At 52.1% G+C, this 12,763-nt stretch overlaps 1 protein-coding gene across 2 annotated transcripts in view; it reads left to right on the top strand.

The window, feature by feature from the left end:
- The first annotated feature begins 1,031 nt into the window (after positions 1 to 1,031).
- Positions 1,032 to 12,763, top strand: part of EPHA2 (EPH receptor A2) — a 34,705-nt gene continuing 22,973 nt past the window's right edge. For both annotated transcript variants that reach the window (XM_081202971.1, XM_081202970.1), the window contains exons 1-2: positions 1,032 to 1,218; positions 11,848 to 11,915. In XM_081202971.1, the coding sequence (XP_081059097.1) occupies positions 1,128 to 1,218; positions 11,848 to 11,915 (159 nt within the window). In that variant the 5' untranslated portion in view covers positions 1,032 to 1,127. The remainder of the gene's footprint in view (positions 1,219 to 11,847; positions 11,916 to 12,763) is intronic.

Raw genomic sequence — 12,763 nt, 5'->3', positions numbered from 1 at the left:
CAAAAATTGGGGAGGGAGCCCCTGCAGTCCACATACTGCTTTGCAGTAACCAGGCAAATGCTTACATGCTGATCTTTACAGGGCTAGCAATATCGCATGCCTCAAACCGATTTGCTACATTATTTTGGTCATCTTTGTGCCATGATCCTGTAAATTAGGTCCCAGTTATCCTACAGCATGGGACACAGGTGGCGCTGTGGGTTAAACCACATAGCCTAGGACTTGCCGATCAGAAGGTTGGCGGTTCGAATCCCCGCGAAGGGGTGAGCTCCCGTTGCTCGGTCCCTGCTCCTGCCAACCTAGCAGTTTGAAAGCACATCAAAGTGCAAGTACATAAATAGGTACCACTCCGGCAGGAAAGTAAACAGCGTTTCCGTGCGCTGCTCTGGTTCGCCAGAAGCAGCTTAGTCATGCTGGCCACATGACCCGGAAGCTGTACGCCGGCTCCCTCGGCCAATAAAGCGAGATGAACACCGCAACCCCAGAGTTGGCCACCACTGGACCTAATCGTCAGGGGTCCCTTTACCTTTATCCTACAGCATGAAGGATTCTTTAAAAAAAAAATCATATGGATTTTGATGTGGCTGTTCAGAAACTGCTCAGATAGCATCTCTGCCTCTGCACAGCCCAACGGAGGCTTTGCCTTTGCCTACTACCTCTTGGGAGCAGAGGAGACTGGCATGGAGGGGAGAGCCAACTTTCCAGGGGACCCCCGGGGTCGAGGGTGAGTCCCGGGTCGGGGTGCGCAGGGGCCATGGAGAGCGCCCGCCCCCGCCAGGGAATGCGATCAGAGCCGAGTGGGGGGCAAGGGGCTCCAGGGACCCTTTGCACCGCGCCCCGTCGGGCAGGACTCTAGGTCCTGCCTGCGCCTGCGCCTCCTGAATCCCTCTGTCCCGGGCCGGAGGGCAGCGCGGGAGCGAGGCGAGAGGCGCGCGGCCGGCTGGGGGCGTGGCTCGCGTGACGTCAGCATGGGCATGAATGAACAGGGCGAGAACTTTCCCACCGGCTCCCATTGAGCTTTCCGGAGCTGCGGAGGCGACACGGCTTCTGCCCAGGCGCTTCCTCGACGGCGGCAGCGAAGCGAGCAGCCAGCCAGCCAGGCAGGAAGGCGCTGCTCCGGGCACAGCATGGGCAGCCTCCGTGGGGCCGGCGCCCCTCTCCTCGTCCCCTTCTTCCTCCTGCTCCAGGCGGCGCTCCAGGGCGCCCAGACCCGCGAAGGTGAGAAGCTCCCCCTCCCGGCCCGGGACTCTCCTTCTCTCGCTTCCCGGACGCCGCGCTCCGACGAGCCGGCCTGAGCGCCGACGGAGAGCCGCGCCGGGGAAGGGGAAACGCGCACGGCTTCCTGCCCTTCCCGGACCCCGAGACGGAGCGGGACAGACTGCCTCTTGGCCGGCTTGGGGGCTGGCGGGCTGGGGGTCGCTTCTGCTCACCGGCATGGCAAAAAAAGGAAAAGTTTTTTTATCGCTTTGGCGAAGTCCGGTGCCCGCTGCCCTTCCCAAAGTCGGTGCGTAGACGGTGCGGGTACTTCTGTGCGCGTATTTTAAACTCCAGGTGCGGATTTAAATCTCCAGCGAGGATTTAAATCTCCAGCAAGAAGAAGAGGGGCGCGTCCGTGGGGGCGAAAGCGAAGCGAGGGGGCGGCCGGCTGGTTTGGAGAGGCGACGAGGCCGCCGCTGGGTTTCAGAGCAGCGGGGGGAAAGAAACGTTTGGCACCGCACAATGGATGGATTTCCTCACCAAAGGGGCTGTGTGGACCCGGCACCTTGTGGTAATGGAAGAGCGTAGGTCTAGCGATGCCTAAGCGGAACCTCCCGGTTCGAAGGCAGTCTATCTGCAAGTTCTTGGTGCTGGAAAACTAGCAGTGGGAAGGGTCTGTTGTGCCTTTATGCCCTGTTTGGGGGTTTTCTACCTGGCTGTCCTTCTCGGGAACAGGATACTGGGTGAGGTGGGCCGTGGATCGGTCTTTATCCTGCGGTCCGTTGTTCGGCCTCCTGGGATGCGCCCCGCGTTTGAGGAATGGGGCGCTAGCAACCTCTTTCCTCGACGGGTTTGAGCGCTTTAAGCGGCCTTTGGAGTCTTGAATAGCTCCTTAAACAGGCGCAAATTGTCGCAGGGCATTTTTAAAATTCCTGCGTTGGATCAATAGATAGATCTTCTTTTTTTAAAAGAATTCCGACTTATTCCTTGGCGTGTAAGGTAGAACCTGCTTTGGGCAGGTGCTTATTTCTGACTTGGGAGATCAAGTAAGTGCACGTGGATGGACAGGGAAGAGCCTTGTGTCTGAAGAAGAGTTCTGTGGAACGCAGAAGTTTGCATATGCCTCTGCTCCAGGCCTTTGGGACTAAGCACTTGATTTCCCCCAAATAGGAAATAGTACTGCCCACTGGCTAGAAGGCAGGAGAGCAAGGTTCCGATCCTGGGCCCTGCTGGTAACATTCTGGGAAATGCGGGTGATTCACACGCCTTGCTTACACAACTGAGCCTCCGCTGCTGTGGCAGGGATGGTTCATGCCAGGTTGGGCAAGGGAGGCAAATATTCTGGTTGCCACAAGAGAAGGGTGGGTCAGGGAGGGGCGCTGAATCAACACCAGGAGATTGATCACCCACAGTCTCCTTTTTTTTCAGGGTGGTGTGGGAAGCAGGGGCAGATTTCCTCTTAGAGAGAGATTTGGGGTTGCATGTATGGGAGGCCATTTCCTTTACTCTGATTTCGGCCACACTGGAAATTAGGCGAATTCTTGGTCTCTTCATGGTCCCCGTGAACAGGATCTCAGCAGCTGGAGCCGTTGCTCCAACTCTCTTATGCAGTCCCTTTTGAGCAGAATCTGGGAATTAAGGAATATTTGAGCCTGGGACTATACATTTGACGTTTGGAACTTGGTGCTGGTGTGTTCCTGAAGGTCCTTGAAATGTGTTGGACCAGTCTTTGGGCCTATCCTGCCCTTGACCCAGCACCACAGTGGGGGGCAAGCCAGCAGCAAAATTCCTTCCAGGTTAAGCCCTTCCGTGGAACAAGCCCAGACTTGCCCACAGGTGTGTACTTTTTCTGCCTGAAAGCCAGGATTTAAATATTTGGCCCCAGGGGATCACCCCAGAGCATATTTTCAGTGGTACGTCTTGTCTCTGGAATGTGTGGAGCCCTGTTAGTCCTTGGAGCATGTGCAGAAGGCTTTTCTTAATCTCTTTAGTCACTGCAGCCTGATCTGGTATTATGGGGCTGAGCTCCTGGGAAGTCCAAAACATCTGGAGGGCACCAGATGAGGGAAGGCTGCCCTGAGAAGCAAGAAGGCCTTCTGGGGCAGGGCTGGGGATGAACCTGTGGCTGTCTGGATACTGGTGGCCAGTGGTGAGGGATTGTGGGAGTTGTAGTCTAGGTACATGTGGCAGGGCACAGGATCCCCAGCCTTGGCTTATATGACCAACCATTCCAGTCCTGGTCTCTGGATATATATGTCACCCCTTTTCATGAAGGGACCACACGATTTTTGCTCTCCTTCCTAAATTGTTCTTCCCAGGGAAGGGTCACGGCTCAGTGGCAGAGCAACTGCTTGGCATGCAGAAGACCCTGGGTTCCTGGCAGCGTCTCCAGCTAGGGCTGAGCAAGAGTCCCGGCCTGAAACCCTAGGGGGCCATTGTCAGTGTAGACAACACTGAGCGAGATGGACCCGAATTCCAACCTCCTTTAAGGTAGCTTCCTGTGTTTTCTACAAACTCTTGTGTTTATCATCGCTCCCCTTTTAAAAGACCTGGCAGCATGTACTACCTTTCTTCACACCTGGGCAGAGCAAAGTGGGAGGAAGCAGCAACAGTAATATTTAGAGCAGAACTCTGGAGAATGTAGCACAGGGTACTTTAAGCCCCAAAATGCAAAGTTCGGAACCGGAGTGGGTGGGAGCCGTGAAGAAGAAGAGGAGGAGTTTGGATTTGAAATCCTGCTTTAGCATGACCCTAAGGAGTCTCAATAGGGACGAGGGTGGTGCTGTGGGTTAAACCACAGAGCCTAGGACTTGCCTCCCTGCTCCTGCCAACCTAGCAGTTCAAAAGCACGTCAAAGTGCAAGTAGATAAATAGGTACCGCTCCAGCGGGAAGGTAAATGGCATTTCTGTGCGCTGCTTTGGTTCGCCAGAAGCGGCTTAGTCATGCTGGCCACATGACCCGGAAGCTGTACGCCGGTTCCCTTGGCCAGTAAAACGAGATGAGCATTGCAACCCCAGAGTCAGCCACGACTGGGCCTAATGGTCAGGGGTCCCTTTACCTTTAAGGAGTCTCAAAGTGGCTCATATCGTGGAGGACTCCCTGTTTACTGGACAGATCCCTCCTAGGCTCCCTCCCTGGAGTAGTTAGAGCCCAGCTGGCCATCATTGGGGGAACCCAGGCAGAATCCCTGGGAAGATGGAGAAGGGAAAGCAGTTCCTTTTGGCTTGGACAGGGAGCACTTAGGAGCTTCTGCACAAGGTATTTTCCATGCTCCCTGGTGGACCTGCTCTTTAGTAAATGGTAAAAAGCCCCCCCCCCAGCTGGAACATCTAAAAGGGAAGTACAGCATAACATGGCATGGGGTTGATGGGTGTGTGTGCGGGGGGGGGGGGAGGGATTGAATGGCCTATGGCTTCAAAACCCAGCAGCATGTTTGGTCAACTACTTGGAGCCGAATTTTTCCCATTTGGGCCCTTCTGGTTGGTACAGTGGAACCTTGGTTTTTGAACTTAATCTGTTTCAGAAGACTGTTTGGCTTCCAAAAAGTTTGAAAACCAAGGATCCATGGGCTGGCTGCAAAGTCAATGGGAAAAAAATGAAAAACGTGGCTTGGAAGCCATTTGGCTTCCGAAAATCATTCAAAAATTGGAACGGTTACGTCAGGGTTTTCAACGTTTGGGAGCCGAAGCGTTCCAAAACAGAGGCGTTCAGGAACCAAGGTTGACTGTATTTGCAAAAGCAGCTTGGGAGGCTCCCTTGAAGTGTCCCCAGAAAAGAAGGCCAGCTGTGTCCACTCCCAAACTCAGCCGCTGAGGAAGAAGAAGAGGAGAAGCCAGAGTTGGCAGGAGCAGCCAGCAGCCCCCATCCAGCCACTTTGAGACGGAAGCTTTGCTGACCAGAGAAATGTGGATTATGGGTTTTGAGACACAGCCGCTCCAAGCCTTTAGCCTCAAAGGCAGCAGTAGCGCTGGCTTCGCACTCTTTTTCTTTCTTTTTTTTCGCACATTCATCAGCTTCTTTTGAAAAAGCCACTGGAGTGGGGCGGTAGGTCTGGTGGCGCGGAGAGGCGCTGGTGGTGCTGGTGTGAGTCAGGTTCCCCATGGGAAGGGGGGGGTCTGCCTCTTCCAAACCTGAAGAGCCCACTGGCTTGCAGGAGAAGACAGGAATGTTAATGAAGAGACTGGATGGTTGCCTGGGCTCTCTAATTACGCCAGGGAGGGAGCCTAGCAGGGATCCGTCCAGTAAACAGTTCCTCTCCAGCCCTGGGCTGCTGTGTAGCAGTCTCTTGTCAGTCTCTGGAGCTGGGAGGGGGCAGCCAACCGTTGTAAGTTCTGGCTTCCAAAGCAGCGCCCTGAGACACACTCTCGGATGCGTTCTTTTTCTCCCAAGATGCCTAAAAGTAATTGGCCTTGAATGCAAAGGGTTAATTAAAACTGGTGGCAGCTCCCAGCTTGGAACTGATGGGGTGGGGATGTGTAAATTTTCGCGTCTCTTTTTTGTGCTGCTCAACTGAAACAGCAAAATTTCACCCTTACCCAGAACATTTTCTTTGGAGCCACTGGACTGCGCTCTCTCATTACCGCACTAGGACCACAGGAAGGTGCTTTAGACAGAGTCAGACCCTTGATCCGTCTCACTTGGTATTGTCTGCACTGACTGGCAGAGGTTTCCTTCCTTCCTGGGACTCAGTAGGGTAGCCTTCCCTCTGCCACTAAGCCCTGTCCTTTCCAAAACGATTGGTTTGGGCCTGCAGAAACCCACCGACTTACTGTTACTGTAGGAAATTCAGCACCTCCTCTCTGCTCCATTGGCACTTTCTCAAAAGCAAGAGGTGTCGGAGCTGACATCCACGGGGGACACCTTCTGCCCTTAAACCTTCCTTGCAGAGCCCCAATGTGCAGGTGCGGTTTGTGGCTCTGGGGAGTCGGGCAGATGCACTTTGTGCATGCCCAGAGAAATGTTGGCATCTTCTCGACTTGAATCCTGGCAGGCCCAGAGTCCCCCCCCCCCCGCAGTCTTAGTGGTACCATGTAGTTGGTGCTGGGTTTTTAAAGGATGGGAGGCAATTGAGCTGTAAGAGTTGTTAAGGCCCGTCTGACTGGTGGTCAGTGCCAATGGGAGCCATGGACCAAAACGGCAGGAGGGCACCAGCTTGGGCAATGCTGTTCTTGCAGATCACGTTGTAAAGCCCAGCTCTTTGGCTTTGGGCTCTGCGTGGATCCTGTTGCGCTCCTGACTAGCAGATTCCTGTGTACCACTTGGTCATGGATCCTCTGTCATGTATAGAATTGTGGGACGGTTTCTCTCTCCCTCCCTCCCTCCCCGTTCCAAGTGGCTAAAATACAGGCAGTCAAAAAAATCAAAAATCAAATCCACACACTGGGAAGGGAGGGGAGAGCAAAGTTTAAAATTAACTCTGGAAATTGGTGGGAAAGAAAAGCTGTTCCAGATGCTGCCTGCCTATTTATTTATTTTTATTTTAAGTGAAGAGTGCAGGGAAACCATGCAGGATGACAGGCAGGCAGTTGGGGTGGGGGTTGGTTGTGGGGGGAGGGAAGAGAGAGCATTGCTTGCCCCTTTCTTTAGCAATAAATCAAAATAGCTGAATAGGTTCCGATTAGGGAAGGGAAGGGTCGCTGTTTTTTCCTGCTTTAAGGGGGCTGGGAAAGGAGAGGCAGTGCGGTATAGCGGTTGGAGGGCTGGGTCAGGGCTGGGACCCCAAGTTACCCTGCAAGGTGGTTGTGAGGATAAATTGGGTGGAGGGTCTGTGTACATCGCTTTGAGCTGGTTGGAGGAAGGGATAGCTATAAATGTCCTAAATAAATATGTTGTATGTGGTTATTAGTCCTTGGGGCTTTTAAATAAATAAAGTAAGTAAGTTTCAGTCTGACTTGAAGGCAGCATACACTGGATGTCAGTTCCTGGGGGACAAAGAGGCAAGGGAGAGTCGCTTTCATGCCACGGTTGTGAGTTTCCCAGAAGCGTCTCTTTGGCCACAGGATGCCGGACTAAATGGGTCCAGCAAAGCTGGCTGTGGGTAGACAAGTATTAGAAGCCTCCATTTTCCAAAGGCCTGGGATAGCTTGGAAAAACGAGAGACTCTCAGGGTTGTGAGTTCGAGCCCCACGTTGGGCCGAAGTTTCCTGGATTGCAGGGGGTTGGACTAGATGACCCTCGTGGTCCCTTCCAACTCTGTGGCTCTATGACCTGGTGCCTAAGGCAGGGAGGGCTGTGGTGCTCAGTGTTTGCTGGGTGCAGGGGCCTTTTGACCCTGCAGGGTTGCATTCTGGTGGAGTGGCAGAAGGGCCTTCAGAAGCAATTTTTTTAAAAAAACCCTTTAGCCTGCCATGCAATGCGAGGGATACCCTGCAACCCACAGCCCAGCTCCTTGGCTTGAGGGCAGCGCAAGGAGGCAAATCCCCACCATATCAGCCCTGCAGTCAGTGCAGCGGTGCCAGTCCAGCACATTTAAAAATGTGCTCTGCCTGGATAGCTCAGTTGGTTAGAGCATGGTGCTGATAACGCCAAGGTTGCAGGTTTGATCCCTCTGCTTATTCCTTCATTGTAGAGGGTTGGATTACATGGTCCTTGAGGTCCCTTCTATGCTGTGGTTGCTCAAGTCGGGGAGGGCCGGGAACTGTAGTTTTGGGTGCTTCCTGGGAGACTCAGAAGGCACCTCTGATCAGCTCCAGCTCTTTGCTGCTGCAGATTCCTGGGGATAGATGCTTAGACTGGTTGCTCCTTCCTTTACTGCTGGTCCAAAGTCCGAGAAACAAACTGAGTGTCCCTGAGAGCAGGGAAGGGCAAGAGTCCAGGGCAAAAAGAAGCAGGCAACTCCACCCGTCTCTCCCTCTCTGAGATGCGCCAGGCTAGTTTTCCATGCTGGGATATGACATTAATGAGAGGTTTAGAGCTCTGGCAACCAAAGCTAAGCAGCCCATCCAAAGACTGCATCTGGAAGAGATTTGTGTGGGGAAAGAATCTCTGGAGAGCGGCAGGCGCAAGAAACCCCGAAAGGCTGGCAGGGTTTCGGTCTGCGGAGAGACAAGCGAAGGGCCCTTTGCAGAGAGGAGGGCCAGGTAGAGCCGATGGGGGGGCATAATTCATTAGGTACAGCACCTGCTTTGTATGCAGAAAGCTCCAGGCTGAGTCCTAGTTAGAAGGATCGCAGGCTGGAAAGGACCCTGGAGAGCTGCTGCCAGCCCGAGTAGACAGCACTGGGCCAGAGTTTGTGAAAAAGGCAACTTCGGAAGGACGGGACACATCTGCTTTGCTTGCAGAAGGTTCCTTGGTCCGGTCCCTGTGAAAGGGTTTTGGACAACAGGAGCCGGGGAATGTGCTGCCAGTCAGAGCAGACCACCCTGAGCTGTGTACAGCGGCAGTCTGACTTGTGATTGCAAAAGCTTCCTTACTGCATGTTTGTTGCTTCTGCAGAATCCCCCCCCCTCAAAAAAACAAACCACCAGGCCCTATTTGGGCCTCTGCAGGCCCCTTCCTCCAGCTGAACCTATTTGTGAAGTCGTGGGGCTTTTGTTCAGTTGCAGGTGAAATACGGTTTCTGGACTGTGCCCGGGTATTGCTCTCTGGAGATGCCTTTTCTGCCTGGCCTTGGCCAGACTGGCCTCCCAATCCCTGGGGGCCACCCACCTCCCTCCCTTTCTCTTGGGAGCCCTTTGCCCTTCTGTCACGGGGCCCCCACCCTGTTCCCAAACAACCAGCCTCTGCTTTACAGCCTGAGCAGGTTACTCAGCACCTTTCTCCCCGTCAACGGGGAAAATATAGAAGTAAACCAAGGAAGGAGCTTGACTACAAGATAAGAACGAGATAATAGGGCTTCCGGATGTCGGATGTCCGAGGGCAGCTTCCTGCCAGCAGACTTGGCTCAGAAAACTCTTGCCCAAGGAGGCACGACCGGTGGCTATCAGGGTTTAAGAGAGCAACGGGTGGGCAACCCTCTCCATCTTTCTGCCCTGCGAAGGAGGCAGGAGCAGAGCCAGAGCCTTGGGCAGAGACACAGGCAGGCAGCTGAAGCAGAGAAGTCAACAAGATTTCCCATCCATGGAGAAGGCAGAGTCGGGAAGCGTGCAGAGAGATAACAGGCACCCTCCTCTGAGCTGCACTTTTGGACTTGCAGGAGACTTTGGGATTACTTCCCCCTGCCCAGTGCTCTCCCAAGCACTCAGTTGGAGAATTACAAATCTATGAAGAGCAGGCATATCTTTGTCTCATCAAAGAGTTAAGGTGATACTGCCTGGGAGGGCCGGCTTCTGTTGATCTAGGGAGATGGCAGGATTTTATTATTTTTAAAGCGTTGCACAATGGTGGAGTTAGACTGGACACAAAAGCATTTATCTGAATGCTCAGCTGACTGCCATGAAAAGCACGCTAGTATTAAAAACAATTAACCGGGGGAGCGGGGAGCTGTTTTGCAACCCAAAACCAAAGGAAAGAGAAATAATAATTGTATTATGTGTCTGCTGCAGGTAGAGGAGAATTAAGTGGCATTTATGGCCTGTTTTCTCACAGGCGCAATAATTTGATTAGTGTAACAAGCATGGCTGCAATAAAAACATGCTTTAAAACTAAGTGGATGTAAGCCCACCAAACTGAGCAGGCAGAGACCAGCTGGAGGAGGACCCACGTGTATCTGCTTCTGCAATGTGTGTAGTTTTCTGAACTGAAACGGAAGGAAAGCACCTGCCTTGTAACAGAAGGACGCATGACGTATCTTCTCAATCAGATCCCCAAAGGAAGACGTTGGCTTTCTCCTTGCAGCCGCAGGGCAGGGCAGCAAAACTCACTTCCCTCCTTCCCCTTAGTCAGGGACAAGGTGCTGTTTTCTGGCCAACGGGGCTGCTTGAGCACTTCAGATGTAGCCCCAGTGCCGGATTTACATACATATAAGCTAAACAAGCCTATAGCTTAGGGCCCCACTTTCTTGGGGGCCCCAAAAAAAATTAAATGGAAAAAACCCTGGATGTACATTCCCCAAATATAAGATTAAAAAACCCCCAAATAAAATAAAACCTACATGCAGCAACAGTGTTTTGTGTTGTGTAGGCTCCTATGATGTAAGTCATGGGCCCCGCCTGCTAGCCTGCTCCCTAAAATATCACTGGTTTGCCCATTTCTATATATAGGGTGCCTACATTCTGCATGTGCAAATGGCTTTAGATACCTATTAGGTCCATCAATGACCATATAGCATATATTCAACACAAAAAACAGTGACAGTTTGTTGTTGACAAAGGACAGCTGGGCATAGAAAGGGCCCCATTACCTTCAGTAGCTTAGGGCCTCATCAAACCCTGTGTAGCACTAGTGGTGAAATGGCTGTGTGAACTACGCCGCTGATCTTATTTTGGGGGCTGGGAGGGTGAAAGGTGCAGGGCCCTTCCCGCAAGAGCATTGAGGATAGCTCAGTGTTGTCCAAAGGCATGCTTTCAGCATCCATCCCTGCTGGACCATCCCCTGCCCACTTCCCAGCCCGCTTAAACTCAGGCTAAGAGCCCTGTTGGGTGGGTGGCTTAGCTGTTCAGGTTGGGACACCACAGCCACAACCAGGAGATTAAGAAACCCCTTTGTGTTACTCAACCTGACTCAGGCTCCTTAAGCGCCCTGCGGCAAAGCTGGCCTGCTGACACTGCACAGAGTTATGTGCACCTGGGTAACGAGGCAGGGCAAAATTGCTCCTCCTTCAGCCTGACACCCACTTTGTGGGGATGTTAACATCAACTCCCCCCCGCAAAGAAGGGCAGAGACTCCCAAGCTGGCTGCGAGAAAGGAGCTCTTTGCTGTTTCAGATTCACAAAGTGCCTGGGGTTCCATACCATGGTCTCCTAAGAATTACAGTGGTACCTCGGGTTAAGAACTTAATTCGTTCCGGAGGTCCGTTCTTAACCTGAAACTGTTCTTAACCTGAAGCACCACTTTAGCTAATGGGGCCTCCTGCTGCCGCACCGCTGGAGCACGATTTCTGTTCTCATCATGAGGCAAAGTTCTTAACCTGAGGTAATATTTCTGGGTTAGCGGAGTCTGTAACCTGAAGTGTATGTAACCTGAGGTACCACTATTTTGGGAAAGGGTTTTTTTTTGTGGGCTTAGGCTTTAAAGACATGGCCAGTGGTATTAAATAACAGTGTCCCTGAGCATGGGCAGAGTTGCTCCTGTCACCACTGAACAGCCACAGCTAGGATTTGGAGGCTCGGTTTTCTGGTCTGAAAGTGTTTCACCAGTGCAAGTTGGGAGCACCTTAGTTCTCTGAGCCCTGGAGGGGGAAAGCTACCTTCCCCCTCCTTCCATCTCTCTTCCTTCTACTTCTTAATAGCTTAGCGTGGCAGGGCGTGCTCTCTGGGACATGCTGGGACTTCATAAGCCTCACAAGACGCCTCCTCTATGTGTCCAAATCAAAATCACCCCACTCTGGCATTGGAAAGCTCCAGCTGTTTAGTGCGTACTTTGGGATGCCACAACCAGGGATGTTTATACCCCTCCCAAACTCTAATTTTATAGGATCCAACAACAAAAAAATTTGGGGGGGGGGAGGGAGGAGTTGGTCCTGTCTCCTTTGCAGAGTATGAAGCTCTCTGTGAGGTTGAGAGTCCTCCATGCGATAACCGTCTTTTTCTTCATATCCCTTTTCTCCTCAGTTGTCGTACTGGACTTTGCCAAGGCACAAGGGGATCTGGGCTGGCTCACCAATCCCTACGGCGCGGGGGTAAGTCTTGTTGTCGAGTTTTCCTGCTTTAAGGAAACTGCTTCGTGCGCGAGGTACATTTCCCTGCAAAATACAAGAGTAAGCTGCCCTTTGAATGGTCCTCCCCCTGTCCTTAAACTGCCTGATGGTGGGACCAATGGATTTGTTCACAGGGCGGTGGGTTGCTAGTGGAACTGAAGCTGATTACCTCACATTATAAAAGGAGGAGGAAACAGGGGTAGGCGTCTTGGGAGTAATAAACAGCAGGTATAATGACTTGGGAAATGTAGATTGAATTCTTACATCTGCTTCAGCTTCTCCATTCAAAGCAGAGGCAAAATGGAAGGAAGCGAAGAATTCCTAAGCAAACTTTGCATTAAAAAACCCCCCACTCCAACAACATTTACATGGGATTAACATGAGTGGCTTTTAAAGATTTACTTTTATTTAGTTATTCATTAAATTTCTATCCCTCCTCCCCATAGGAGCCCAGGACAGCAAACAGGATTTTAAAAATGAATGAATGAATAAATAAAAGCCATCTAATATCCTCATAGCTAATTTCGAGGTTGCCAGAAACAGTATATATTTGAGCCATCAAACGCTTGGGGGAATCAAAATGTTTCAAATGCCTATCTTGATGTTCGTGAGAGAGGCAGGGGCACCTCACTAGAGAGGGCCTTTCATAACTGAGGAGCTGCTACCAAGAAGGCCCTGTAAAGGCTCCTTGATGGTGCATCTCAGAGTATTTGATGCTTGGAACAGTCAGTAGGGGAAATTTGCAGCCTTCGTGTCTGACTTAGCAGCTTCCCAGGACAGCAGATTAGCCATAGTTGACAATGAAGGTGTTACATTTGCTTGGCACTTGA

This window comes from Podarcis bocagei, assembly GCF_964188305.1.
Source record: "Podarcis bocagei genome assembly, chromosome: 7".
NCBI lineage: Eukaryota > Metazoa > Chordata > Lepidosauria > Squamata > Lacertidae > Podarcis > Podarcis bocagei.
Note: the sequence above shows the minus strand (reverse complement) of the source record. Positions and strands in the feature narration are given on the sequence as shown.